The 26,725-nt window shown below is 38.0% G+C and overlaps 5 protein-coding genes and 1 pseudogene across 7 annotated transcripts; 2 read left to right on the forward strand and 4 right to left on the reverse strand.

The window, feature by feature from the left end:
• Nucleotides 1–242: 242 nt before the first annotated feature.
• Nucleotides 243–4,042, forward strand: LOC119995189 (vacuolar protein-sorting-associated protein 37 homolog 1-like). The gene is made up of 7 exons (XM_038841610.1): nucleotides 243–507; nucleotides 1,519–1,734; nucleotides 2,014–2,101; nucleotides 3,214–3,253; nucleotides 3,368–3,414; nucleotides 3,497–3,617; nucleotides 3,707–4,042. Exons 1-7 carry the CDS (start codon nucleotides 494–496, stop codon nucleotides 3,868–3,870), a joined length of 690 nt encoding a protein of 229 aa, XP_038697538.1. The 5' UTR covers nucleotides 243–493; the 3' UTR covers nucleotides 3,871–4,042.
• A 353-nt stretch (nucleotides 4,043–4,395) lies between these two features.
• On the reverse strand, nucleotides 4,396–6,525 carry LOC119995190 (dnaJ homolog subfamily C member 28). Its single transcript, XM_038841611.1, has 3 exons — nucleotides 6,159–6,525; nucleotides 5,260–5,590; nucleotides 4,396–4,815 (listed from the first exon to the last, which is right to left on the reverse strand). The coding sequence occupies exons 1-3, from the start codon at nucleotides 6,425–6,427 to the stop codon at nucleotides 4,729–4,731; spliced, it is 687 nt and encodes a 228-aa protein (XP_038697539.1). The 5' UTR covers nucleotides 6,428–6,525; the 3' UTR covers nucleotides 4,396–4,728.
• Nucleotides 6,526–7,411: 886 nt separating this feature from the next.
• On the reverse strand, nucleotides 7,412–10,071 carry LOC119992854 (exopolygalacturonase-like). 2 transcript variants are annotated; one of them, XM_038839652.1, is made up of 6 exons: nucleotides 9,882–10,071; nucleotides 9,297–9,465; nucleotides 8,656–8,982; nucleotides 8,264–8,553; nucleotides 7,952–8,180; nucleotides 7,412–7,836 (listed from the first exon to the last, which is right to left on the reverse strand). In XM_038839652.1, the coding sequence occupies exons 2-6, from the start codon at nucleotides 9,450–9,452 to the stop codon at nucleotides 7,606–7,608; spliced, it is 1,233 nt and encodes a 410-aa protein (XP_038695580.1). In that variant the 5' UTR covers nucleotides 9,453–9,465; nucleotides 9,882–10,071; the 3' UTR covers nucleotides 7,412–7,605. The 2 variants fall into 2 exon arrangements, with proteins under 2 accessions (XP_038695580.1, XP_038695589.1); XM_038839661.1 differs by having other exon boundaries at nucleotides 9,297–9,478.
• On the reverse strand, nucleotides 9,666–10,433 carry LOC119995637 (annotated as a pseudogene).
• Nucleotides 10,434–10,842: 409 nt separating this feature from the next.
• Nucleotides 10,843–17,942, reverse strand: LOC119992848 (DEAD-box ATP-dependent RNA helicase 38-like). The gene is made up of 8 exons (XM_038839640.1): nucleotides 17,547–17,942; nucleotides 16,300–16,593; nucleotides 15,531–15,749; nucleotides 14,763–14,828; nucleotides 12,802–13,203; nucleotides 12,605–12,716; nucleotides 12,063–12,145; nucleotides 10,843–11,357 (listed from the first exon to the last, which is right to left on the reverse strand). The coding sequence occupies exons 1-8, from the start codon at nucleotides 17,814–17,816 to the stop codon at nucleotides 11,295–11,297; spliced, it is 1,509 nt and encodes a 502-aa protein (XP_038695568.1). The 5' UTR covers nucleotides 17,817–17,942; the 3' UTR covers nucleotides 10,843–11,294.
• A 1,783-nt stretch (nucleotides 17,943–19,725) lies between these two features.
• On the forward strand, nucleotides 19,726–25,697 carry LOC119991889 (aspartic proteinase 39). Of its 2 annotated transcripts, XM_038838419.1 has the most exons (11): nucleotides 19,726–19,845; nucleotides 19,982–20,285; nucleotides 20,933–21,062; nucleotides 21,163–21,413; nucleotides 21,996–22,223; nucleotides 23,126–23,288; nucleotides 23,884–23,957; nucleotides 24,255–24,351; nucleotides 24,453–24,516; nucleotides 24,966–25,037; nucleotides 25,162–25,697. In XM_038838419.1, the coding sequence occupies exons 2-11, from the start codon at nucleotides 20,053–20,055 to the stop codon at nucleotides 25,329–25,331; spliced, it is 1,482 nt and encodes a 493-aa protein (XP_038694347.1). In that variant the 5' UTR covers nucleotides 19,726–19,845; nucleotides 19,982–20,052; the 3' UTR covers nucleotides 25,332–25,697. The 2 variants fall into 2 exon arrangements, with proteins under 2 accessions (XP_038694347.1, XP_038694355.1); XM_038838427.1 differs by lacking the exons at nucleotides 19,726–19,845; nucleotides 21,996–22,223 and having other exon boundaries at nucleotides 19,876–20,285.
• The last annotated feature ends 1,028 nt before the right edge of the window (nucleotides 25,698–26,725 follow it).

Here is a 26,725-nt window from a genome sequence, read left to right on the forward strand (position 1 = left end):
TATCTTTTTCAGTTTTTATATTAACTTTTCGGCCCGACCCATCCAATTAACAAGGGTAACTTTAGTCACACCCCTATGTTTACTAGAAACACTCCAATTTAAATTGACCATCCCTTGTAAAAATCAATTGATTGAGTTTCTTTAATAAATGTAAGGGTGGCACTAAAGTTTTCCAGTTGACAAACAGTTATGCACAAAGCCCATACGAGCCCATATTGAGTATTGGCATCGTCTACTTCCTTTCACAAATCAAATATCGCCACGTATACAAGCAGACTTTCTCTGCAAAGAAGTGTTGGGCACAAACGGAGTTGCGATCGGAGAGAGAAGCCGAAGAAATCGAGTCGTTCCTCGTATGTTCTGAAAAATTAAAGAGAGAGATACAGTGTGAGAGAGAGAGTCTTCTTCTGTTCCTTCGTCCTTCTTATCACAGCAGACTGCTTCTTTTTCGGCAATTTTGTTGGACTTTCGCGATCGAGGATTTCTCCGAGTTATGTTCAAGTTCTGGTAACTGCTCTATCTCTTTCTGGCTATGACGCGCACGCTATTTGAATATATTTACTTATTAAACAGTAATTAGAGTTTCATGTAGTCAAGGGTTATCTATTGATTCTTGTTGTGTCAAGTTAATTTTTACGTATTAACATTTCAACAGCATGTTGTTAATCTTTGTTTAGTATCTTTCAGTTGTTGAAATTGAAAGCTGTAAAATTCAAAGATAGAAATAGATAGTGTGGATTTCTGAGCCTGATTATCTGATTTTGCAATCTCTGCATTTAGAGACGAAGGGGGTTGGGGGCACAGAATCAAAGCTATCTCTTTTTTTCTTTTCCAGGTTTGATGGGTTTCTGAATAATCAAAACGTGTTTTTAGAGTTAACATTCAAGCATCAGTGCAGTCAATTGAATTTTGATAACCCTGCATCTCTGTTTTTTCCTTGTATTATAATCGTTTTATGCTCAAGATTTTTTGTGATGCTTAATGTGTAAGTTTTTATGCTTTGGTATGTTGGAGAATTTCTTTTTTCAATTGTTCCATAGTTCTAGGATCTTTCCATCTTGCTGTTTGTTGTTGAATTGAAAGAAGTTACCTTACCTATCCAATAATCCATTGGTGTTGCCTCGTTAATGTCAAGTACAACATTGTATCTTGTTCAAGTGATTATGGTGTCATTAATTTGTTCATAACATCTGGCAACACTTCATTTGCAAATTTGAACCATTTTGAATTTTGTCATGTTAAATTTTTGCTTGCGTTGTTTGTTGAAGTCTCGGGCGAATGTTATGTGTTTTCTGATACATGCCTTTAAATTTGTCATCATTGAATGAATTTTTTTTTGCATATTTGATTAATCTTTGTTCTCTTGCAATTTGAATGGACTCCAATTTTTAATTCTTGTATTTGACGGTTCCAGTGATATTTTCTGATGTAGAACACAGGTTGTAAATAATTCACATATCTATTCATTCCAATTTTGTTTTTGTCATTTTCTCTCCTCTAAATCGTGGACATTTGCAGGGGTTCTCAGGAGCAACAAGCTCAACCACCCCCACAAGAAGTCTCTTCACAGTCTTGGTACCCTCCATCATTAGGTGGCTCTCCAAATTCTTCCCGCCCTTCAACACCAGGTAGTTGCTCTTCTAGCGGTTACGCTTTGCAAAGGCCTACCGAATCTCCATCACCTGTTTCACCTGCTGAAGCTGCAGGCATTATTGCTCATCTGAAGGACAAAAGGTGAGGGCTTTGGGAACAATTTAAGTAACAGATGCTCAATTGGTATTTCGCATTTTACTCTCTACCCTACCCTTTCACATTGTTAAGCAATATAATTCAGACAGGGGATTCTAGTAAGTAAATTGCTTCGTAATACATTTCCAATCTTTAGTGATGTATAATCCAATATTTTTATGATTTGAAGAAAGCGCTTGGAAGCCTCTATATTGACTGCTAAATCCCTCTTACCATAGATGTGCTTCCTTATCTATCTGTTGTTTTCTCCTAATATTTCCCCAGTGTTGATGAACTACGGAAGCTTTTGTCCGACAAGGATGCATACCATCAGTTTTTGCTGTCACTTGACCAGGTCAAAATTCAAAATAATGTAAGTTGCATAACTTTCTCATTTATTTTACTATCAAGCAATGCAACTTTCTCATTTATTTTACTATCAATTTATTGCTTGTTCTTTTTTTCTCATAAAACTTCTATAGTCTCTATTGGAAACTTCTTTTCAATGGTTGGCATTCTTTTGGATGTGTCCGTGTTTACTTTTTTTGCCTGTCTTTTTGGACGGAAAGCATTCAATCTATTGTAGGATTAGGTAATTTCTGCATTTTGTTGCAATATTGCGCCACTTTTTCGTATTGCAAAGATGCAGAACCTGTTTACATTTCTAACCTTTATCTCTGTTTTTGCAAGCTATTGGAGTTGGATATCCTGGGATTTGGTTTCTGGGCTAAGGACCTTAACCCCTGATCCTGCTCTTAATCAATAGTGATAATTTTCCATGATCTTGCTATGGCTTTTTGCATGATCACGTTCCATATTAAACTAAATGGAAGAAAGACTAGGGTTATATATATATAGTATAACCTGGTTTCAAGAACGGTGACAAACTTGAGATTCTTTCCTTGCTGTGGTAAAGGAGCAGGAGGGTGGTCTGGATTCTTTTTTGCACTTGCCGAATGATGCGAATGTTATAAATTAAATAATAACAAAATATAGCTCAGATCAACTGAGGTTTTTTGTTTATGTATTAAAAAAGTACATTTTATGGGATAAATAGTAGGGTTTATAGTCTTAATTTTTTTGCGGCGGGGAGGATTAGACTTTGCAGTTTGCACTAAATAGCTGCCAGCTGGTAACCACTGGGCCAGAAGAGCTCCTTATATGCATGTACACAAATTTACCCAGCTGTGTGAATAGAGGCTTACGTAACTATCCACATGTGAGCGCGTTAAAATGATGAGACAAAACATTCATCGCAATACCAATGTTTTTTGATAAAATCATATGATTGCCACAAAAACCAAAGCACCTGCTGAATTTGTTTTGGGGTCATATATGCATTCCAACTTTCAAGGCTTGCTTCATGTTACCAAGTTAAAAATCAAATTAATTTAACGTTAGAATGGAATTCCATGTTTATGAAATTACCTCCATTATGCTATTTTAGAGCTCATTTTTGTTTTACCTTTGTCAATCTGTCTTCAGATAAGAGATGAACTTCGCAAGGAAACTCTGCAACTTGCCAGTGAGTTTTCAACTTCCTTTTCCCCGTGTTTCCCGTAATGTCACATGTTTTTATCTTGTTTAGGTTGAACTAATCCTGGCAGGCCAATTCTAAGTTCTTATTCACATTCAACAGGGGAAAACTTGGAGAAGGAACCGCAGATTACAGAGCTTCAGAACCAAGTGAGGTTCTTGGATTATATAAGTTCATTTATATCATCGCAATCACCCTTCTACTTATTTTCCTCCATTCATGCATTTACAGTGTAGGATAATCCGGACAACTGAGTTGGCAGCTGCCCAGGAAAAGCTGAATGAGCTAGAAAGACAGAAAGAAGAGATTTTGAGGGCCTACTCCCCTGCATCCCTTCTACAAAGGCTTCAAGGTAGATGGCACTGATAATTTGAGTCACCAGGTTTCAGACTTAGGTTCATGCTGTATATCTGATGTGAGCAATGCATTTCTTATTTGCAGAGGCAATGAATCAGACAGAAGCAGAGTCTGAGACCCTTCACCAGCAACTCCTTGATAGAGAGACTGATCTTGGGACTTTTGTGCAGAAGTACAAGAGGCTGCGGACCACTTATCACAGGCGAGCACTCATCCATCTTGCGGCTAAAACCTCTTCGACCGGGTGATTAACACATGATTGTCCATGTATACGTGAATATTTAAGGGATTCTTTTACCATTTCAGCATCTGAAAATTCGTATGGTTTTGATGCAACTGGTCCTTTGTTTTGGTTGTAAATTTTGAATTTCCTTTTTTTTGCTTTTAATGTCTACTTTCTGAGTCCACCTTTCACATCTATATCTGCTAAAATGTCTGGCTGGCCGTATAATAGGAGTTTTCCCTTGTGCCAGCCACTATTTGCTTCGCTGAAGTAATTATGCTGTCTCGTATGAACACTTGCCATCCCTATAGCCTCCTCTTCAGTCTTCTCATGTTGGGTGCATCTTAGACTTCAAATTTACCTATATGAGATTTCTTTCGTTTTAGGCCCTCCCCTGGGTGTAACTGTCCCGTAGTCCCTCCCGGCACAGTGCTTAGACACACCAGATATGCTTCATCTGTGACTTTCTTTTCCTGTCCTCGACCAAGTTTCTTCAACTCTGAATGGAAATGAGGAAGAAGGCATAAAAATAAATTCCTCATGGCAGCCGTTGACTTGTATATGCGTTTATTTAAAAATAGTAACAAGGTTTATTCCTACAAATCTTCGTGCAACTAGAATACACTATAAAAGGTCAAAATTAGTAACAGAAAGAGTGATGCTACGTACCCTAAAATATTTTGGGATCCCCCATTTTACCCCTAAATCCATTCATGTGAGAGATTATAAATACATATATAGGATCACTTAACATCAATACTCCACATTAATTGGAGACAAAAGACTCGAAACAACCACTAAGCCTGCACAGGCATTAGCCAGAGAAACTTATACGCTTGTATATGCTGTGCCACTGGTATGGAAATGAGAGGAGGGTAATCAATCATTCTACCAGACCGTCTACTTCTTTCTCCCATTTCAATCCAAACATTTGGCGGCCAAAAGGAACAATAAGGTTGTACCGGAAAACCTGCAGTGGAGAAAAAGCATTAGTTTGTTTATCGGGAACATGTATAGAACATTAAAGCAGTAGGTGCAGTGCAGAAGAATATTATGGTAGAACTCAATTTTGACAAAAGCAGCAGCAACACATTTACACTGATATAGTCATAAGAAAAGGATGGCCAAAACTCAGAAACGATGCATTTGTTTTTCTGCCATATGTAATGTAGGTTGGAAATAAGCGCAGCATCTTTCTTGCAACAGTGCTGACAACCACTTCCAACAGCTCAACCAGATGAATACGCACATTGATGTTCAGTAAATTCAAGGTGTGGTGCCATTACAAGTTTCGAGGGATAGTAGCAAAAGCTCAGTTGGGATTCAAATCGGAGAGACCGGGAGCTAGTAGTCCAACTCAAACAGAATACCTATAGATCACAACAAATACAAGGGATTCTAATTAAGAGCTCACCTTGTTATTGATATCACGTAATTGCACTTTTAAAGCCTCTGAACTCTCAATCCATTGGGAATTCTCCCCACTGCATTTGTTACACCATGCTCTCTTCAAGGCTAATCGCCATTCAGCAATATTATTCCTTATTTCTTTATTGAGTTCAACCCACTCTGGTGCACACCCATTCTTTGAGAGGATTCTATACAAGGTATCTTCAGCTGGATCGGCATGAGGGTTAGTGCTGAGGTCAAGAGGTTTGCCTTTCCCTGGTAAGTTCTCGAAATGGCCTTCCTCCATCGACTGCCATATTCTGTGCTCAACAACATTGATTATATCTGTTTCCGATCTGTCCAAATAATAATTAACAATGCGGACTGTATCAGGCCGACAATTCAGATACTATCTATTAACAAGAAATTTTCATTTTAAAATTTGCAAGAGAAACACACCTAACATAATCAAAATAGCTTCCTTCCAGAAGCACTGCTAAGAAAAAATATCGCCTAACGAGATTTCCTGACACAGTTTACTATCTAAGAAATTCACAGAATATAATTGACTTCAATTTCAGAAAACACAAGAATTAAGAGATAATGAGAAATATTTTAAGTGTGCAATTCTTTAACATGAATTTCAAATATGTTTTAGCCAAACAAGAAAATTCTTCACACTAGTGTTAGTTTCGCAGGTGTCCTTGCCATAAAACTAGATCTTCTATCAACCATCTCCTCTTCAGTAAATCGCCGCTAATGTATAGATTATGAATTGAATTCCTTTCAATGAAAACAATACCAGAAAAAGAGCAAGAAAAAGTAATGATCATTGCATTAAAGGACCATCAATTTCAAAAGAAAAGGCTGCTAGGAACTATTGCAACGGAAAAACAACAGAAATTGATAAAAGTAGCGGTGAACCTGATATTGTTGCGTTGGCCGCGGAGCTCAGGAGGGAGTTTCCGGTCGTTAGCCGCATCTGTTACAGCCGACAATCGATCTGTTGCCTTTATCTTTTCCTGGGGCTTCGAAGTCGAGGACGATGACGAAGAGGCATACTTGCGCCTGGGTGAGCCATGGCCCGCCAAGATCACCGCCAGAGACCGATTACCAGCCGATAATCTCTCCATCAAAGAAGATACGCTTGAGAGTCCTGACGAATTGAATGTTCTCGCGAGGCGATTCGCCATTTCCGTGCGACTGAGCTCAAAGCGAGATCATGACTCGTTCGGTCATTCTGGGTTCGATTCTGGTGTGGTTGGCCGTCACTTTGGCGGTGTAAAACTTCTCCACGTGGCCTGACCATTGCCAAGTTTGGATTAGGCCTTTTGTTAATTTGGTTTCGTCTTTAACTTGGGCCATATTTTCTCTTATTCACATGTAGCACTATGATCCTTCTCATTAATCTAGCATTTTTGTTATTGGTATTGTAGGCAAGATGAAAGTGTTGTAGTCTCATACAATGACTATTAAGCACAATGCTACTTGATGCATTTTTTTCTTCTCTTTTTTAAATAGGTTTTAAGAATTGGTAAATTTACCAATTACCGATTTACCATTACCGATCGATCGGTATACCGACCATCGGTATACCGACTCTTCCGGTAACGGTAACGGTAACATTTTTTGAGTTACCGAAAGAATTGGTATGGTAACGGTATTCCGTGTTTGGTAACGGTAACCGTACCAATAACAGCCCTAGCCTCATGAGTGGGTCCACCGGGACGAGACAGATTGGGTTGAGTAAAATAAAAAGGATCAAGTTTTTATCTATTTGTATGAAGTGTTGATGAATAGTGTATATTGTGAGATTTAATCATCCAATTAAATTGTGCCACGTACGATAAAGGAGGAGAGAGAGAATAATTTTGAAGTGCTTGATATTTCAAGCATCACTGTGGATGCTCTTACATACTGAATTTATCACTTTCTTGGATATACAATTAAATCTAGTTTCCTTGGATTGGTTCACTTTTAACAAATTAGTTATTATAAGATATTAATTTTATTATAATAAATTAAAATAAGCCCCCACGGTTTAGCTTGGTGTCAGGACGGATCTTGGTATATGTGAGTTGAGCGCATTTACCCGGGAATATGTATTATGTTTACCATACAAATCTGAGTTCCGATGTGAGCTGACACTTGGATGGGTTTTCCGGCACCAAAAAAATAATAAGAAGAAAGCCATAAGGATTGCATTTAGTAATTCGAGAAAACAACTCCTTCAACAAGATACCAAATGCCTCATCAAAAAAACTAACGATTTCTATACTAAGCAAAAGATAACCGTGTGAACTAAACAATTCATTGAGCCTTTAAGAGAGTAAACCCTAAGAAAAAGTGCCTATGCTTCCACAGTTCCACTTCAGAAGTTTGAATTAATCACTTGTAATCCATCAATTGCGCCGTTTAGATTCAGATTGCCTTCCCTCCAATCTTCATCATCTTCTTCGTGGGTTGGGGTCAGATTGATGTCAACAAGCTTGACATTCTCGCAAGGCGCAGAAGGACTGCAAAGCAGACTCACTGCAAAGTCGGATTTGTATGATCCCGTCACATTCTTGAAGGTAACATCCTTAATCTTCACTTTTGAAGGCTAAACACAAAATAATTATCAAAACCCAGTTAGTAAACAACTATATCTATACTGTGTCGTGTGTGTACTGATAGAGATATATACATGAAAGGATATATGATTGTGTTGTGCATACCTTTGATGGGTCACATTTGTCGTTGGGACAGTATTTTTGGTCGATAATGATGGGGTTCGAGACATCGGTCATTTCAATGTCGTCAAATGTCATGTTGTAAGCATTGCTTGGAGTAGACCCAGCCCAAGTCTTTATTCTGATACCATTCTGGGTTTTCTTTATTTTGCACTTCTTGACACTGATCCCTGATACATCTTCCTCATTCTTGGTCTTGCCCAAGCTACCAATGCTGCCATATTGAAAAACAAAATATGGTATTACATTACTTGAGAATCAAATAACCAATCGTCAACAGAGTCAGAGTTTTGGTACCTTATTCCATGGCCAGGACTGCAAGTGACATCGTAAACAGTGACATTGACAGAACCAGCTATAATGGAGACACAATCGTCGCCAACTCCAATCGTGGAAGATGAAATGTTGATGTTACTAGAATGGCTGACATGGATTCCATCAGTGTTTGGGCTATCTTCAGGAGCACTAACGATAACGTTGTGAACATGAACATTGTTGCTCTCATGAATTATCAGATGGAACCCCTTAGCATTTGACAATGAAATATTGCTGATCGTCCCATGTGAAACATGATCGAATTTCAGCGACTGCGTTGATCGAAATCAAATAAGACCCTTAAAATTTCAGCAAAACTCAATTTAATCAAAGTGATTGACGAATTGACCATGATGTGCAGAAGCAATACTTACTGGGATTAAGGTTTTGCAACGGGCAGAATGTTGGCAGCTGTGTTGTTTCCAGGCTTCAACCGCTCCTTGTGCATCAAAGTTGGTCTTGCCAAGTTCTCCGGTTATACTGAATCCATTCAAGTGACTGAATTCAATCCAGGTTTTAGAAGGGAACGAGTGGAGTTCACTAGGAGCGATCAGATTCCCTCTAATCACAATCTTCGGAGACTGATTGCTCTTGCAAGGGCCGGAGAATTCAAGCGGACCGACATGGTATTTGCCTTCCGGTACATAGAAAGTTGCTCCCTCACCATGATCACAAGCAGCCTTCCATGCTGCTAAGAATCCCTGCAACCCAAAAACAACATATTCACTCATTGTGGGTCTTGAAACTGTAATCTTGACTTATTATTGTACCGTCTAAATCAGTTTCTTCTATATGGTTTCATGTTGTAGTAGTAGAAGAGAGTAGAGACTAAAATACAAATCTGGATTGACTGAATAAAATAGGTAACTAGTAATCTTTATCTATTATCTAACAATCACCAAATCCTATAACAGAATCACACTTTTTTTTTCCTTCTAACATGACTAAGAACTTCAACATCCACAACAACTTAGATTTTAGCAAATTATAGTAAAGAAGTAGAGACAAGACATACCGAGCTACTCTCTGTATCTCCATCGGCTACTGCTCCGTGGTGAGTGACATCAAAGACAAGGCCTCGAGGCCGTGAATTTAGTTCAGGCACATCAACAGTAGACAGTGCAGGCGAATTATCCTCCTGCTCTGGAGCTGAGTCTGGCAGATCATACATAAAGCGTGCATACCTGGATGCACCCACTGAACTTGCATGAAAACAAATTGCAGTAAAAACAACTAAAACACTGACAATTAACGTGAAACCACTCTTCGTTACTATCACAGCTTTATTATATATGTAATCTGAAGACTTTGATTAGACAATCAGTCAATCACTAAACTCAGAATAATCAGTTTGTGGTTTTTTTCATGTTTCAGGTGGAGTTGTTTACATTATATGTAAGTAAACTTTAAATCTAATCAAAGTTGAGTTCGTTTTACTACTTCTAATTGTAGTAGCAGTTAATATGAAATACTTTTTACACAAGTCTCCCAACTACATTCTGTATAGTAGAACTTGTAAATAAATACAACCAGTTTCGGAATTAAAGTTCATATTTAATTAGGAAAGAAACCTGAACTAAAAAAGATTGTGAATTGATACCTTTCACCTTGTGAGATAGCTCTTATGATATCAGGACACCAAACCCAGTATAGTTGTCGAACAAACCGAGTAAATTTTCTTCTCGGAAGATTCCTTACTGAAAGCCCAACAGAATCAAAAGAAAACAAGATCCCCCAAATAAAATGCGAAATACGAACATATAATTGAAACCAGCTCGTCAGGTTACCTGTCCAATACTTGTGCTAGGGTCTTGACGTAGGTGTTTATCATTTCTTCCTTGGGCTGTGGGTCATTAAACTCCATGACGGTTAGCCAGTGCTCGTATCGCACCCATCAAGAAGGATCATCTCCTTGGGAGGCCGGTTGCTCCAGTTCGGATAGGGATCTTTGACCAAAAGTCCTAGGTCGAACTGGGATTCTGACCCGGTTTGGGAGGAGATGGGGCAGTGGGATTTTGTCGATAAGAGCAAAAGGGAAGCGAGGAGGAGAGGAAACAGAAGTTGGAGACGAACACGAGGGCTCACGCAACGATTGATGCTACGGCGCACTCTGACGTGCGCCATCGCCGTAGTGCCGATTTGATTTCCCTCCTCTTCAGGGTGGGATTAGATAATAAGCAACACTACGTCCTGATTTGATTTGCATTTGCAAACGCCAGTAACACAAGTTTGCTATCAGCATCATCCCACATGCCACAGCTAAGTCTTGATTTGATTTGCATTTGCAAACGCCAGTAACACAAGTTTGCTATCAGCATCATCCCACATGCCACAGCTAAGTCGCAAACCGTCGCAACCGTCGCGCATCCCACATTGGACAGATGTGGGTATATGTGACTAAGTGGAGTGCTTTTTATAAGATTGGACATTCCTAATCTTGATAAATCGATTTTTAAATAGCTAGTTAAGCCCATGACGTTAGGATTGTCCATTCTTATAAAACACTCCACACAGCCGCACACAAACCACACACATTCCGCTGGCTACTGCTGCTTAGATAGTTTGGAAAAGAAAAAAAAAAACATTTCATAATGATTTTATGACAAGGCCATTGATGTCAAACACTACTACATGCATCAAAACCTGCGCTTGTAACCGGGATATTAATGGTTAACATGGTACAAAAGCAGACTCCTTCAGATGCTCGAGAGAAATGTAGGCATCCAATTCAAAACAACACTGCCAACCAACAGTAAGGAAGACAAAACCCATTCACAAGAGCAAGCACTCAGAATCATGTATGTTAGACTGGTACAATAGGGTCATATTAACTTCTTCCCTCAACCCCCCCTAAGTAACAGTAGAAAAGAGATCACATAGATTACTGCAGCAAATCAACAGCCTTTTGGAGCACCCTTTAAGTCCACCGGCTCCTTGGTGAGAATGAAAAGCCTCATCACACTATTCCAGTAAGCCTCGTGAGTACCCCATGAAGTTCTCAAAATTTGGATTATCACAATAAACCAGCAGCTTTGAGAGCAGCCTTGAAGTCGTCCTCACTATTCGAGGGTGGAACCTGTTTCCACAGTAACGATAGTCGGGCAATCAGAGTACATTAAGAAGTATAAACCTCTGTGAAGGGAAAACAATTCGAGCATTTTAATCTCCATCAAATATCAAATCAACAGTTTCCTGAAAAGAAATTTAAAAGTACACCATCCTCCAAAGGTAACTACATCAATCATAACGTACCAAATTATCAAGTAATTCTCAACTTCAGCTCCCCCCACCCCCTTTCTCTCCCTACTTAGGGTTAAATGGGTATTTATCAACAAACTATATCCATGTATTTCGCTTGAAAATTTTCACTCAGTCCACTGTCCACGTGCTCAAATGAAAATTTGGAGCTAGCATGAGTCTATGATCACCAATCAAATTTTATTATTTTCCTTCCTCTCGGAACTAACAATGTGTTTCACTTTGAAGTTTTTTTATCACATACACAACTTGAGGTACCATTGAGACTTGATCACAACAAATACACACCATGCATATAGTACATATACACACAAGCACAAATAATATATATTACTCCTGGAAGCTTAGAATAGTAACCTCACGTGTAATTGCATTTTCCCCAAAGCCATATTCTGCTTGCAGGAGAATATGGCTTGCAGCAGAACCATATACACACACTCCTAAACTATCAGAGAAATGAATTCCTTTTTCAGCCTTGTGGAAGGAGTTGTGCAGAAATAAGAAAAATAAGACTTAAAATTACCTCCATAACTTGGCTCCCAAAATGCTTCTCAATTTTTTCCATTAAAGCTTTCTCAGCCGCAGTAACCAAATTGAAGACAGCTCCTGCAGAGACATAAACTTGAATATCACATTTTTGACACAACTATAGGGAACAATAGATGCTTACAACAAAGACATACAGAAAACTCCCCTACCCATAAAATGTTAGTATTGAAGGAAGAAAATCTAAGTAAATACCTGAATCGTTTAGGTGGTTAATGGTTATGTTAGGACTTGGGACCAATCAAATATAAATTTTTAGCCATATCATAAACATATTCAATGTCATCATGATGCACAAGAAAATGTGACACTATGCTGCACATCAACGATATAAATACTTCAATTGGGCGCAAATATAATGGAAGATTAGAAATTACGGTCCTGCTTAATCAAAAAGAAGAGCTGCAACCATTCTCATTACTGTCACTAAAAGATAAGCACACTTTCATATCCTCCTAATAACTGTATTCTAGAGAAGAGACATACGCAAGAAGCAAAACTGCCATATCAGAAACTTACCTTTGCGGCCAAATCGCCCTGCTCTACCAACCCTATGCAAGTACACCTCATAATCAGGCTCTAAGCGCATACCATGCTTCTTAGGAAGATCATAATTGATAACCACATTAACCTGCAGGTGGCTAACAGGTCAGAACGACAACAATTTATGCACAATCCAAAATCAATCAAATGGGATTTAGGAACACCAAGTCCACCTGCTGCTGGTCAAAACCTCGGGCAAGAACATCAGTTGATATAAGAACTTGAGTTAAACCATCCTTAAACTCTTTGACTATTTTGTCACGTGCACTCATGTCAAGACCACCTTGGATCGTACTAACATCATAACCAAGCTCAACAAGTGCCTTGTGCAAAGCGCTGGCACCAAGTTTTGTACTTGTGAATATGATTGTCTGTCCCATATTTTCTCCTAGCTCAAATATCCGATCTCTAATGACCATGACTTTCGCAAGTTCATCGGGACAGTATACCTTATACTGCTTTACTGCATCTAACGATAGTTCTTCCTTCTTCACAAACAGTTGATTGTAATCTTCGACTATCCTTGTTACAAAGTTCCTGACACTGTCGCTGAATGTGGCGGAAAACAGAAGAACCTGGAAACAAATAGAAAGTACATCAATCATTGCAATGAAAATTTCAAGGGAAAAATATAATCAAGATATGACAAACTAATTATTTTACAAGGGTAGACCTCTTAACTAGCTCCATCTTTTTAAAAGTCTGTAATCTCCCATGTTATAATAATCATTGGATTATTGAACAGTTCTAAGATAATATTCCAGAGAGGAATTTGCTCCGTTGTGTGATCCAATCAATGCTTAGATATGATGCAAAGGGAACCTAATTGTGATGCCTACTTGCCTAGGTATCTATTGTCCAGTCTTCCCTTTTCTTCTAATGCTTCCACAATCTTAAATCTAATTTCCGCTCATTCAAGTCCTAAACTTCACGTTCTCAAAAGCACCAACCACCCCAGAATGTTCTCAATGCTCAAGTGTTATGCCTAGGTATCTATCTTTAGTCTTCCTTTTGTTCCAATGCTTCAAAAAACTATAACCTAATTTCCGCTCATTCAAGTCCTAAATTTCATGTTCTCAAAAGTACGGAACATGCCACAACGTAACTAAACCATAATAGGCTTAAAGTCCCCAAAATGGCAAGAAATTATTGTTCACAGGTTATTACTGATCACACCCAAGGTAAATTTCCGAGATCTCCAACTTTATCTTATTCTATCTACAGAAACTGTAAATTTTTTCTAACCTCATCTGCCATCAGAAGCCCTAAGAACAAGTAAACGTCCTACCTCACAAACCTTAAGAAGAAATATAAAAGAAAAAATCATTACATTTTGAAGAAGCCAGAGCAAAACGCAAACAAAACAGTCAAGGCAGTGATAAAAAAATGCATGTAACATAGACCACACCCTATGAATCTCAGACAAATTTTAAGTGGTGACAAGGACCTATCCATCTAGCAAATCGCCAAACATGTTTGGGTCATATTCTGACTTCCACATGTGCTTCATGCATTAGAATTCACTGCACACAAGACTTGACTAACAGAAGCTAAGGAAATGCACGAGTAGAAAAATAAATATTAACAGAGAAAAGAAAGCTTGAAAATAGCGAGTCAACAAGACAGAAAGTACAACTATTACCCAATTATAAGAAATATTTACAGAGTAGTCTCTAAAAGAAAATGTTTAGCAATTATTAAATTTCTTGCAATGTTATCTGTAACATTCCACTGAGAAAGTTTATCAATTATTAACTTTTTTGCGATCTTGTCTGTAACATTTCAATAATTTTGAGGTGGAAAAATGACCTCAAGCTTTACAAAAACATACAACATTCATTCCCTATATTATTTTGCGTTGACAGCTTAGCCAAAATGATGCCAAACTAAATATATCGAACCATCGCAATCTTGCACGTGCTTGCATGTCACAGTATGGAAGCTTCAATAAAAAAGGATTCCCGATATTCTTAGTAATTGATTTAAGAAATATTCTTTTAAGAATCTCTGATAACTCAACAAAAGTTCAAAGATGGCAAAGCTTGTAAGAACGAGATAACACAAATAAAAGCACATTTTCTTTCTTTAATCCTTACTCAAATAGTAAATTAGCCACAAAATCATTTCAACAAACCTGGCAGTGAGGACTGCTTTTTCTGATTTCCCTCATTATTCTCAAGGAATCATCTCTAAAACCATCCTGCACCATATATATCTAAATAAGCAATCAATTACAAAAAAAAAAAAAATGTATGCAAGTCAAAATAAATGCAATCCAACTTGACACCAGATGATAACCAGCATTGTCAAAATGTCAGATGTTCACAAGAGGAGAAGCCACTGCCTGGATCAGCATCACAACCAGGGCCGAGTGGAGGCCTCATATAATAGAAGCCCCGCTTAAAGACAATGTAAACGCTAGCTGTCCTTCCCTCTTTCTGGTGTTTGCTCATTTAAGCTGATTTTTCATTGGGAATGCACCTTGTCCTACTTCTGTTCTTTTAATCAACTAGATGGACTTGCCGTTTTACATATAAAATATCTCTTAGATATATTTCAATCCCAAATTAAGTAATTTCATATCATGAAGAACCAGGGGCACATTCATACATCTCTTAGAACATTTTAGTAAATACAAATATCTCACTTAAATTCCTTTCTTTACCCCCAAGCTAATTTCAGTGCCCCTGACTAAGGCACAAGAAGTTTCTGAAAAAAAAAACATATGCTTATCGTGCAACAGAGTTCCAACTCGCATAAGCTTCTTAAACAGTTCAATGATAATTGTTAAAATAAGGATGACGACGACACACTGCAATCAATCAACATGGATTGAATTTCAAAACTAAAATTAATATGATAAGTATGAATGATAAACATAATAATCGGTATAGCAAGTTACCGCATCCAGCATGTGATCAGCCTCATCAAAAACAAGAATCTTCATAAACCTTAAGCTCAATTTCCCAATTGTCATCCATTTCTTGATTGTACCAGGTGTGCCAATAATTATTTGTGTCATCACAGGAGCTCGTGATCTTGAAGCTGTAAACTCTTCAGGCACAGCACATTCCGAGCTTATCCCGGTGTACGTTGCCATTTTGGAGACAACTTGCAAATTCTGCATCATTCATTTGCAATAATTAAGCCAAGCAACATCAACAAATGCTTAACAGCAGAGAAAAGTTAAAAGGAATAGAATTGCGTCATCTGTAACCTATAAGAACTATAATTTTTTATACTAGAGGACCCTTAATAGAGTTTTATGCCATGAGATGTTTCCAAAAAATTTTATGATGCACATTTAGCTGGGAATTTCTCCCAATAAAATAATTGGCAAAGTGAGTGAGTCACTTTTAAAGGTAAAATGATATATTACTTCTCTAAAAATTTGGAAACTACTTAAAAAAATCAACTTTCAAATGCTACAATTTAGAAGAATGCTTTTTTGAAGAGTTCCTCCAAAATAAACTTTAAAACAAAGAGGAGTGTCTTAACTTCCAAAATCATGTGCGCGACTATATCTACATCTAAAATTGTGTTATATACTTATATCAACATAAACAGGATGTATGAGTCTTATTTTATTTGTTTCTTTTTTGATTGAAGTATATGAGTCTTATATAGGTATCTTAAAATGTGTGTACATATTGTGTATAAACTTGCATAACCTGAATAGCCAATTCTCTGGTAGGACAAATGCAGAGTGCCTGAGGAGCCTTCAATTTCGGATCAACACGACTCAACATTCCAAGTGCAAAACAGGTGGTTTTACCAGAGCCATTATGTGCCTGAGCGATCAAATCTTTGTATGGAGGAGTCAATATCATTGGCAAGCTGATGGCTTGAATCTTACTAGGCTTCTGAAACTTCATCTCTACATAGATACCCTTCAGCAGCTCTGGGGACAAATTCAAATCTTCAAATGTCTTTGCTGACGTATATGGTGTTTTATCAGATGTAACCTGCAGATAATTAGGGCCCCACAGGAAAAAAAATTAAATTCAGAACTGCCTGCCTGCTAATCCTCATATCTTGAATATAGCACCAATCAGAAGAAAAAAAATTAAAATATATGTATATATCACTCATGTTAAAACCAGAAAGAATATTTGGTTGAAGACATATTTCTGCCTTTTCCATTAGAAATCACAAAAAAAAAATTTCTAAATTCATTTCAGCATTAGTGAGATAATAGTTTGGTCCAAACCCCTGTCCTTCAGCAACTCAAACTTCCCCAACGAGTTCCACTTTTCATATTCTCCACCACAACTACTTATATTATTTTTTTCTCAGTAAGCAAAAGATTACATTACTACTTAATTCCATTGGAATTTTGTTTCCAGCTACTAAGTAAACAAAAAGAAGCTGAGAGACTTGACCATTGCATATTAAATTCACAATAGTAACCACTTATAAATCTTCAATGCTTCCAGTACAGCAATTCTAAATCCTTTGAATGCGTATTATGTGACCTGCTGCGCATTCTAGAAAAATTAGAACCGTCAGCTCTCCAGGGGGCAAATTCCACCGGTTATTAACACGGTTTGGCCTGGAAGTGGCTTCTGATCCGCTGCTTATAGCTATGAAGGAACAAATCCTCGCATTAGAGCGAACCAGGAGATCCAGAAATCGAAATAGAGCCATTGATCTTTTGGTCAACTTTATCAATAAAACTATGCACGCAAAAAAGTCAGTAAACATTTTTTTTGAATAGAAAAAATTTATTCAAGAGCCAAAGGGGCGCAACCCACAACTACACCAAGGACGAGCAGTTAATAAGAAAAAAAGTCAGTAAACATGGTGGAGAGAGATGGTAAGATCGTACTCCTGTGATGTTAATTAGCACAAAAAACTCAGAAACCCTAAATAAGTAAAACCCTAGAATACAAGTTGGACAGCGAGGGTGACAACGTACTGCTGTGACGTTCGAGTCTTCAGGCTCATCGAGAAACGTATTGATCTTCTCCTCGTCTTCAATCCTTAATTCCCCAACGTTGAGCTCTGAGACGACCTTATCTTCGGATGCCGTTGAGGCGCTTGGCTCCTCGTCCGAGGAATCGTCTACTTCGTCCCCCCACAAACGCTTCGGCTCAGCCGCCGCCGTCGATTGCTTGGTCTCAGACTTCGCCTCCGGGGCCTCTACAGCGTTGGTGGTGGATGAGACGGAATCTGTTGCGTCGGCCATCGTAAAAATAATGCAAAATTTTTGAAAGATTGAAAACAGTATTCGAGAATCGAGATCGATCTGAGAGTAACCAGTATTGCGGTAAGCAGTAAGAATATATCTTAGTGTTTGGATAAACCGACTCTTCAGAGTTTAGAGAAGGTTAGCTCAAACTCAATGGGGGAACGCGGTAATTTTAGGCTTTTTAGCTTGGTAACAACGCAGGTTACGAGGCCGCTTATTTACGTAACTGCCCCTGAAATTAAAACATGGATTACTAATCTGTTTCTCCGTGTTAAATTAGCTCAGTGGGCCTGGACTCGTTTAACTCGTCATATCTTGGCCCGGTATGATGATACCCTTAGTTTGTTAATGGGCCGAGCTTGCCGTTAAACTCACAGTGCGCATAAAAGTTTCTCGTTAGGCCGAAAACCCATCTCATGACTACAAAATATTGCTTTCAAATCGAATTTATGACATTCCACAGTATTCATGGCTAACCTATCACCGTGATTGACTAGCTTTTTAATGGAAAGGATGCATCAACCAATCACCTAGATGATGACTTTTGACTTTTTTCTTAATGAGAAAGGATAAATCAACCAATCGCTTAGATGATGACTTTACTCCATTGATGACAACAACTAATTTCAACCCTTCTATACCCCATCTCCAGATATTTTTCCACACCCAACAAAATACCTCACGTTTTCTCCCATGTTTGGTCTCACTCTCGACAAATACATCATTTTAGCAGAAGTCTACGTTATTGATTCCACCAAGCCCCAAGCTTCAACACCATGCAATAACCTTTCCAATACAAATGGTTTGTCGTACAAACTAGACAAAATGAGAGATGTCAACTCAATAATATGTAAGGATTCAATCAAATGTATGATTCTTAATTCGATGATAAAATGTCAACATATTCAACCCGGGTTAATACCACTTTTGTCACATGGGCATGTCATCACGACGTCAATGGTCAACGTGTCACATGAGCAGTTTGACTGTCCAAAAGGGGAAAAAACTACCCCATAGACTAAGTTGAAACACATATATTATTGGATTAATAATTTGAAACATTTTAAACAATTGTGTGCAAATTGGAACATACACTATTTTTCGGTGTGCAAAAATGGTATTAACTCTATTCAAGCCAATAAATCAACTTACTTGTTGAATTAATACAAGTTTCTGTTTATTCAATCACACACTCCTATATAGACTTTATTGTGTTTGACTAATTGAACTATATCTGTAATTTTCCCCATACAACAAACAATCTAGGTTGGAACCAATCAATCATCCACAGATAATTTTACTTACTGATGTTGCCTACACAACAAACGTCCATAATAAGAATTCAATTAGGTTGTAAGCTTAAGCGTGCAAGCTTCTGCTATATTCGTATCGATTTGTATGTGGTAGGATAATAATAAAACTAATGAATCAGGTGTATAAGATTGTAGTAAACGTTTTGCCTGCACTGATAGAGTGGAAAACAAAACACCCCCCCTGCCTCCTTTATTTTTGAAGTGGATGGACCTTTTTTCTTGTTAAGGCTGGAGATATACGTTGAGACCAGTCGCAGCTTGCTAAAAAGAGTTTACTTTTACTTTTTCTTTTGGAGCAGAGCAGCTGAGATGGAAAATACAGGAAAAACAATTCTGTATTTTTCATGTTTGTGTGCATGTACGACACACGCATAGGCCTCTGCGTGCCTCACCATCGTCTTCTACCCGCGGTGATAGTACAAAATAAAAGCACTTTCCTGGTTTCCTTCCTTATTTTATCGGCACTGGTCAAGAAAGGCGTCCGTGAGTCGTACACACTGGACGCGTTACCCAGCGGGTCCCGTTGGTTTTTTTTTTCCTCTTTCTCTTTCAATTTGATCCAACGGACATAAATCTCTGTGTTCCCTGATGGCTGTTCATCTTTTCTATGAAGGAAGTGGGGTAGAATGCACGCATGTTCTTCGCCTGTGGTAATGGTAATTGAAGGATAATCCAGACTTTTCAGGCCAAGAAACAAAACCTGGAGTGTTCAGGTAATTATATATATAATATTATGCAAATTAATCCAATTCAATCCTTTTCAAAGCACCCGTTAAATAGTCGGTTATCTTGCCCCGTCAGTCGGTCTTTATTTTTGTTCTACAATCTCTGCCTCTTCATGTACGGAAGCGAGAAGCATTTCCAAGTTGATCTCCCTCATTAGTTTCCCTCTCCAAGAACTCAAAAGAGTACCCAACCAAATGCGGTTCTTGCATACTTTTCTTCTCCTGGTTGTGGGTTTTGCCACTGTGACTGTGGTGTACTGCGCGAGCTTTCTCCCTCTGGAGAGGACTTTCCCCTTGAACCGCCCAGTCGAGATCGACAGACTTAAAACTCGAGACCTAGTCAGGCACGCCCGACTCTTGCAGAGAGTGTCTGTTGGCGGTATTGTCGACTTCCCTGTTGAAGGTTCCTCCGATCCCTTCCAAGCCGGGTAATCTTTGTCACCTTTAGCTTGGATTGACTAAGGTTCTTGAATGGTGGTTTGTTTCAACATAGAAATTAAGGAAACTTTCTTGGGTTTTGTTAATTAATGTCGGGTTCGTTCTTCATGTAATGTTTTAACATTTGAACTTTCTTCGTTTCTTGTATTTGTCTGGTCTCATTTAAAGCGACTATATGAAATTTTCATTGATGGGTTTGTTTTAAAATTGGTATATTTTTGCAAAATTTTGGGACTTTACTGATCAATAGTACTACTTTCCTCTTATAGTCTGGGTTTTCTTAACTGATGCATATTTCCTACGTATACCATGTTTGATAGCCTAAAAAGTGGAGGAAGAGAAAGCGGATAGAAAGAAAGTGAGAAGGAAGACTACAGTTTGGGGTTTACATTGGCTTTATCATATTGTATATCTTCGTTGTTTACGAGTTTTGGACTAGTGCTGTGCTCTCTGGCTGCCCTTTTCCCTCTCAACTTTAAGTTCCATTGTTCTTGCATGTAAAATTGGCTTGGTTTACTAGAGTTATTGTACTCTATCAGTCTCTTTTCGGTTGAGATGGATGTATTTAGTGTAACTTGGTATTCCATGTGTAGGCATTAACTATGATCTAAAATATCAATTTCCTGGTCTTCCGTAGGCTTTACTTTACGAAAGTGAAACTGGGCTCTCCTCCCAGAGAGTTCAATGTGCAGATTGATACCGGAAGTGATGTATTGTGGGTTAACTGCAATTCCTGCAGTGACTGTCCACAATCAAGTGCACTTGGGGTTAGTCCTCTCTTTATTTGATTTTAAATTTGAATGAATTTTTGGAATAAAATGAAATTCTGAACTTCTCTTATTGCTTCTTCTATATTATCTTTCACAGATTCAGCTTAATTTCTTTGATGCTGCTAGCTCGTCTACTGCTGGCTTGGTTGCTTGTTCAGATCCAATTTGCACTTCAGCAGTTCAAACCACAGCAACTGAGTGTTCTTCTCAGAATAATCAGTGCGGTTATGCTTTTAAATATGGAGATGGAAGTGGGACTTCGGGTTTTTATATCTCTGATACCTTTCGTTTTGACGCTATTTTGGGGGATTCTTTAATTTCTAATGCTTCGGCGCTTATTGTTTTTGGGTAAGTTTTATTTTTTTTAACTCCAAAGGATTATGTTTGTGATAAAGATGTGGGTTCAAAAGATTTATTGACAAGAAAAAGAGGAGATGGGTGAAAGGGGAAGGAGGAAGCCTGATCAAGTAATTTGCTCAAATTCTTCTCAGGATGGAGAAGAAATTATGTGCTATTAGATTTAGGATGATGATGGTATGATCGATAGTTGCTATAATGGACTTTAGTTTTAGTTAAGAATGATCCTCAAAACCCTTCGGATTGATTAGTAAATTCGCAACCCAAACTACTTTATTTTGTGGTTGATTGATTATGAGACTTTGCTAGGTTGATTGATCACATGAAAAATGAATGGAGGATGTAATTAGATGTGATTTCTTTCAAGGATGCCACAAGGTTCGTTAAGTTTGAAAGAGAAATGTGAGGGACTATCTTGAGCTACAACATTTTGACAGCACATGTAGCGTAATTCTTTTAACCTATTAGTGACCATTTCTCATATTTTGCATTAGTTGTTGGTAGTCTCACATTAATATTCATTTTCCTTCTGTTATTTGAAGCTTATTGCTTTGGTGATGGTGTTGGAAACAGTTGTAGCACCTATCAATCTGGAGACTTGACTAAAACAGATAAAGCAGTTGATGGGATTTTTGGCTTTGGCCAAGGGGATCTGTCAGTTATCTCTCAATTGTCATCTCGAGGAATAACACCAAGAGTGTTCTCCCATTGCTTGAAAGGAGAGGGCAATGGAGGGGGTATACTGGTTCTTGGTGAGATTTTGGAGCCTGGGCTTGTTTATAGCCCGCTTGTCCCTTCCCAGTATGTCTTCCTCTGCAGAAAGATTCCTTTTCTATTGTATTTACTAATTGTTTGGTTGCTGCTTCCTTTTTCAGGATCAATATTATGTATGCTTTATGTTTTAAATTCACAGGTTCACATAGTTTTGTGCATCTGTGGTAGTAGTGTTCTCCTTTCTATTTTCTCCCTTCTCTTGGGTAGCTGTTTGGGGGTATCCAAGAGGCACCTCAGCCATTTACATCTAAGTTACTGTCTTGGTTTTGTTACATAAAACACCTACTTATATTAGGTAAGCCATGAAGTGACTTAGATTGTTAGTCTTTTTACTTGCTTAGAATCAGTCGTATCGTATGGGACCATATTTAGATTGTATTGTAAGCTTTTGCTTGCATTGTTGTTTGGTTGGGCCTTCTGGGTCGGTAAAAGACTAGCACTTCAGTGTCACCTTCAATTGGTTACTTTCCTGACATCCCTATCCTTTAAAGACAGATATTCTGATTTTGGATAGCATACTAGCTTGCTTGAAGTGATTAAAAAGTTCTATAGTTGACACTGAATCGTTTTCTTTTGGGAGATCGGGTTGTATCTGATGGCCTATGGAGTCTATTCTCCACGTGGTCAATCCAATACTTCTTTTATTTGGGGGAAGAGGGGTTCTTGATTGCATAGATCATGACGTCCAAAATTTCAGCTTTCTCTGCTTCAAATCACGCCTTAATCATTCTCTTGAATTTCTTTTATGGGTTGGGTGGGAGGGGTTTACCTTCTATGAGAAACTAATGCTCCATCTCGATTTTTTCCCATTAATTTTTGTTACAAACATGTTTTTTAATTTTCTCATTTGATATCCTTCTGTTTCATTTGGAAAATGAGAATGGTGATTGTACAATATGTTTGACTGCTTCCTAATTCAAAACTTTCAGGCCACATTATAACTTAAATCTGCAGAGCATTGCTGTCAACGGCCAGTTGCTTCCCATTGACCCAGCAGTTTTTGCGACAGAAAATAACCGGGGAACTATTGTTGACTCTGGTACAACATTGGCATACCTTGTGGAAGAAGCTTATGATCCGTTTGTCAGTGCTGTAAGTTTGGATTTTCTTCCAATTGCATGCAATTGTCTTTGTTCCTATTCATCATTGCTGTTTTCTTCCCTACCCCCTTCCAATTGGAGGAATGGGGGGTTTTCCAGGTAGTTTTATTTTCTAATTTTATTTTGTGGTAACCTTTGTGCTTTTGTTTATCTTGTTGTCTGATGATGTCGTGAGCACATAGAAAACTTGATGTTCAGTTGGGGTCTTCCCATTTATGGTTTTATATACTCAAACATATTGCATTACAATTTGTTAAGTGTTGAGGGATGATCATAGGTTTTCCTGTGGTATAAGATTTGTATTGGCATGCCTTCCATGGGACATTAAGTTCTCATGGAGAAATATAATTATTTTCTTTATGGACAATAAGGAAATACAAGGAAGAAAAATAAAGAAATTAAATTTAGAGGAGAGGTAGACATGGCATAAACAGATTGCAGGTTCTCCCAATTTGGGTGGTATAATAATGCTGTCTTTCAGAAAGCTGATGGTAAAGATTTATTGGACTTGTGAAGTAATTGAAATTGAATATATATTGTTGCAGTTACTATCTGCTTCTAAAATTGTTTTGTTATTCAATCTGTAGGTAACTAGCACTGTTTCACAGTTAGCAACTCCCACCATTTCCAATGGAGACCACTGTTACCTAGTCCCCACCAGGTTTATTTTGACTCTTCATCTTATAAATATTGATTCACTACTCTGGTTAATATCTCTTTCTGAGTCAAATGCAAGACATGGAAAGCCCTGTCAAGCTCAGATATGGATTTAAGGCTCTCTATTTTTCGCCCATTATGTGTATGTTGTTGTATTGTCCTTTTCCTGTCCTGTACATGGGAGGCACCCCCTTGCTGCCAATATATATCTTTTTCTGCTGTTGAAGAAAAATAATGCTTTTATGGTCATGCATTCTCCCTTTACTTGTTTTCTGAAAAAATTTGTCGTTTATGAATCTAGCATATCCGACATATTTCCTCCAGTCATTTTAAATTTTGCTGGTGGTGCATCCATGGTGTTAAAGCCAGAAGAGTACCTTACACACCGTGGATCCTACGTAAGTCATTCTACCAGTTACATAAATTTTTTACATGATATGTCTTGGCATTCTTGTGAAAAATGTACAATTGAACGATCATGATGGATTTATTGTTACAGGATGGCGCTGCGATGTGGTGCATGGGGTTTGAGAAATCTCAGGGAGGAATAACAATATTAGGAGGTTAGACCCTGGATTAGCTTATTTCATGTTCAAAAAGTCTGCTAAAGTAGTCATATTGGATTCCACAGTCCAAATGAAGAAGTTCTTTATACTTCAATTTCCTGAACACTGCAAAGGCTGACTAACCCTTTCCAGAGTATGAGTCCACTACATGCCTAAGGTTGCTTCAAATTGCTTCAACCACAACTTATGGATTTTGTAAATAAATCATTTTGCTTCAGTTCTATGTTGTGTCACTCTGCCATTTCTCATTACTGCATAGAGCACTGCACAACAATGAATTGGGCGTGTTTGTCTGTGCCGGTATGGGGAATGTGGCTTATGAGTAGATTAACTTACTATAGCATTAAGGACCAATTCTACAACATGCAAGCCAATTATGAATATGCATTTTATTTGTTCTCTTCATATTTGGCTTTAATGTTCTTGTTGGTTCCTTCAACTTGCAGATCTTGTTCTAAAAGATAAGATTATTGTTTACGATCTGGCTCGTCAACGAGTTGGCTGGGCTAGTTATGACTGTAAGTAAAATGATTAACAAAACAACACGTGTTCTTAGTTTCTTTTTTCTTTTTAATATATCTTATATGCACGCCGGAGCTGGTACCATTTCCCTCTAATTATTCTTATACTTCCATTTATCAGGTTCATTAGCTGTAAATGTCTCCATGACTTCTGGTAAAGATCAGTTTGTCAATGCAGGACAGCTGAGCATGAGCATTTCATCAAGAGAGATGGTCTTTCAGCTGCTACCTCTGAGGATTATGACACTCCTAGTGCACACATTTGTGTTTACGATCTGCGAATTCTTGTAATTCAAAAATACATATCGGTATGGCCCATTTTCCATTTTTTGATATTGGAGAGGCATACAGCTTCATTCAGGTTGTCGTAAAGTTACTGCTTCAGTGTCATATAATTCTTGCTGGTCCTGATTGCCAGCGCACAAGACATCTTTCTCTAACTGCAAATTCTGCTTAGCATCTCCAGAAGTGTAAAAATTATTTGTGGTCCTAGGTGATTGTTGTACCATTACATCGTCGTAGAGTTAGAAATGTAGATGATACTGATGTTCAACCTGCAGGTCAATTTTGTGAACTTTCTTTGGGTATTATTTGTGGACCTTTTGGATCACAACTCACAAGATGTATCTTAATAGATGCTTTCTACTTTCCGTTCTATTTCTACTGCCTGTTTTTAGGATATTCAAAATTGGGTTTAATGAAGAGGCTTTTCAGACCTCCATGCAGGTGAAAGATATGATTGATCTGTAGAAAGCTGGAAACTTTAAAATTGTTTCTGTGTCGTACAATGACTTGAATATAGAAAGTAGAGTGACCAGCACTTTGTCATGGCATATCTCCCATGGCTTCCAGCTTCTCTTGCCCCTCTTTTTTTTTTTTTTTTTTTTTTCCCAAAAATAACTGCATTTTTTACCATAACCACCAGTCAGGCCCAAACAAACATGAGGACTGACCCTAGTCACAAGTTGGCATGTGAAAAACAACACACAGTCTATAAGGCCCAAACGCTTTTAACCCTGGGCCTGGCCTTTTTTCACACACTGTTCTGCGGATAAAAAGGAAATCCGAGCGACACGTGTCCGTGAAACAGGGCGCACCCTTTGGTTAAGATATGGCTAGAAAGGACGCCGATTATCACTGTTGAAAGAAGAAGAAGGAAGAAGCGGTTGGGTTGTGTTTAAAATAAAAAAGTTTTGAAGCAGTCTTTTAGGCCACCCCCGGGCCCGCCATTTGGCCTTGATTTTCACCTGCATTAACGTACGTGTGCTCATTCATTCTGTACGCGCCAAACTATCTCACGTACAAAACCCGTGCTTTCCCCTCTGGAATTACCGGTTACCGGTTCTAACCTTAATTTGCTGTTTTCAAGACGCTGATGTGACGCCATTATTCACCTACTCACGGAACGGTTCAGTAAAAAAAATTCACGATGAATTATATATTTATTTTCGAATTGTAATTCCTCTATTAACTAGACACAATAAAAATGTTGTTACTATTTCTATATGTTATAAATGCGTATTAAAATCTTCAAAATAATTAATACACCTCTAAATTTAATAATGGCATATCAACTAATAAATTGAGTTCACCACAGCCGTTTAAAGGGACACAACGAAAATTAAAATATTAAAACTATTGAGTATGAAAAAATTTTAGTAATTTCTTTTCCATTTTTCTCATTT

This window comes from Tripterygium wilfordii, chromosome 3 (assembly GCF_013401445.1).
Source record: "Tripterygium wilfordii isolate XIE 37 chromosome 3, ASM1340144v1, whole genome shotgun sequence".
Taxonomy (NCBI): Eukaryota; Viridiplantae; Streptophyta; class Magnoliopsida; order Celastrales; family Celastraceae; genus Tripterygium; species Tripterygium wilfordii.

Coding starts and splice junctions, on each gene's coding strand:
- LOC119995189 (XM_038841610.1), top strand. Junction 3,254..3,367: donor GGAAACTCTGCAACTTGCCA/GTGAGTTTTCAA, acceptor CACATTCAACAG/GGGAAAACTTGGAGAAGGAA. Junction 3,618..3,706: donor CCTTCTACAAAGGCTTCAAG/GTAGATGGCACT, acceptor TCTTATTTGCAG/AGGCAATGAATCAGACAGAA.
- LOC119995190 (XM_038841611.1), bottom strand. CDS start 6,427: ATGGCGAATCGCCTCGCGAGAACATTCAATTCGTCAGGACTCTCAAGC. Junction 5,591..6,158: donor GGCCAACGCAACAATATCAG/GTTCACCGCTAC, acceptor TTATTTGGACAG/ATCGGAAACAGATATAATCA. Junction 4,816..5,259: donor TACGTGATATCAATAACAAG/GTGAGCTCTTAA, acceptor TCTCCACTGCAG/GTTTTCCGGTACAACCTTAT.
- LOC119992854 (XM_038839652.1), bottom strand. CDS start 9,452: ATGTATGATCTGCCAGACTCAGCTCCAGAGCAGGAGGATAATTCGCCT. Junction 8,983..9,296: donor GAGATACAGAGAGTAGCTCG/GTATGTCTTGTC, acceptor TTTGGGTTGCAG/GGATTCTTAGCAGCATGGAA. Junction 8,554..8,655: donor GTTGCAAAACCTTAATCCCA/GTAAGTATTGCT, acceptor CGATCAACGCAG/TCGCTGAAATTCGATCATGT.
- LOC119992848 (XM_038839640.1), bottom strand. CDS start 17,816: ATGGCCGACGCAACAGATTCCGTCTCATCCACCACCAACGCTGTAGAG. Junction 13,204..14,762: donor AAAGCAGTCCTCACTGCCAG/GTTTGTTGAAAT, acceptor ATTTGTTTCCAG/GTTCTTCTGTTTTCCGCCAC. Junction 12,146..12,604: donor AGGGCGATTTGGCCGCAAAG/GTAAGTTTCTGA, acceptor ATGTCTCTGCAG/GAGCTGTCTTCAATTTGGTT.
- LOC119991889 (XM_038838419.1), top strand. CDS start 20,053: ATGCGGTTCTTGCATACTTTTCTTCTCCTGGTTGTGGGTTTTGCCACT. Junction 21,063..21,162: donor CACAATCAAGTGCACTTGGG/GTTAGTCCTCTC, acceptor TATCTTTCACAG/ATTCAGCTTAATTTCTTTGA. Junction 22,224..23,125: donor AGCCCGCTTGTCCCTTCCCA/GTATGTCTTCCT, acceptor CAAAACTTTCAG/GCCACATTATAACTTAAATC.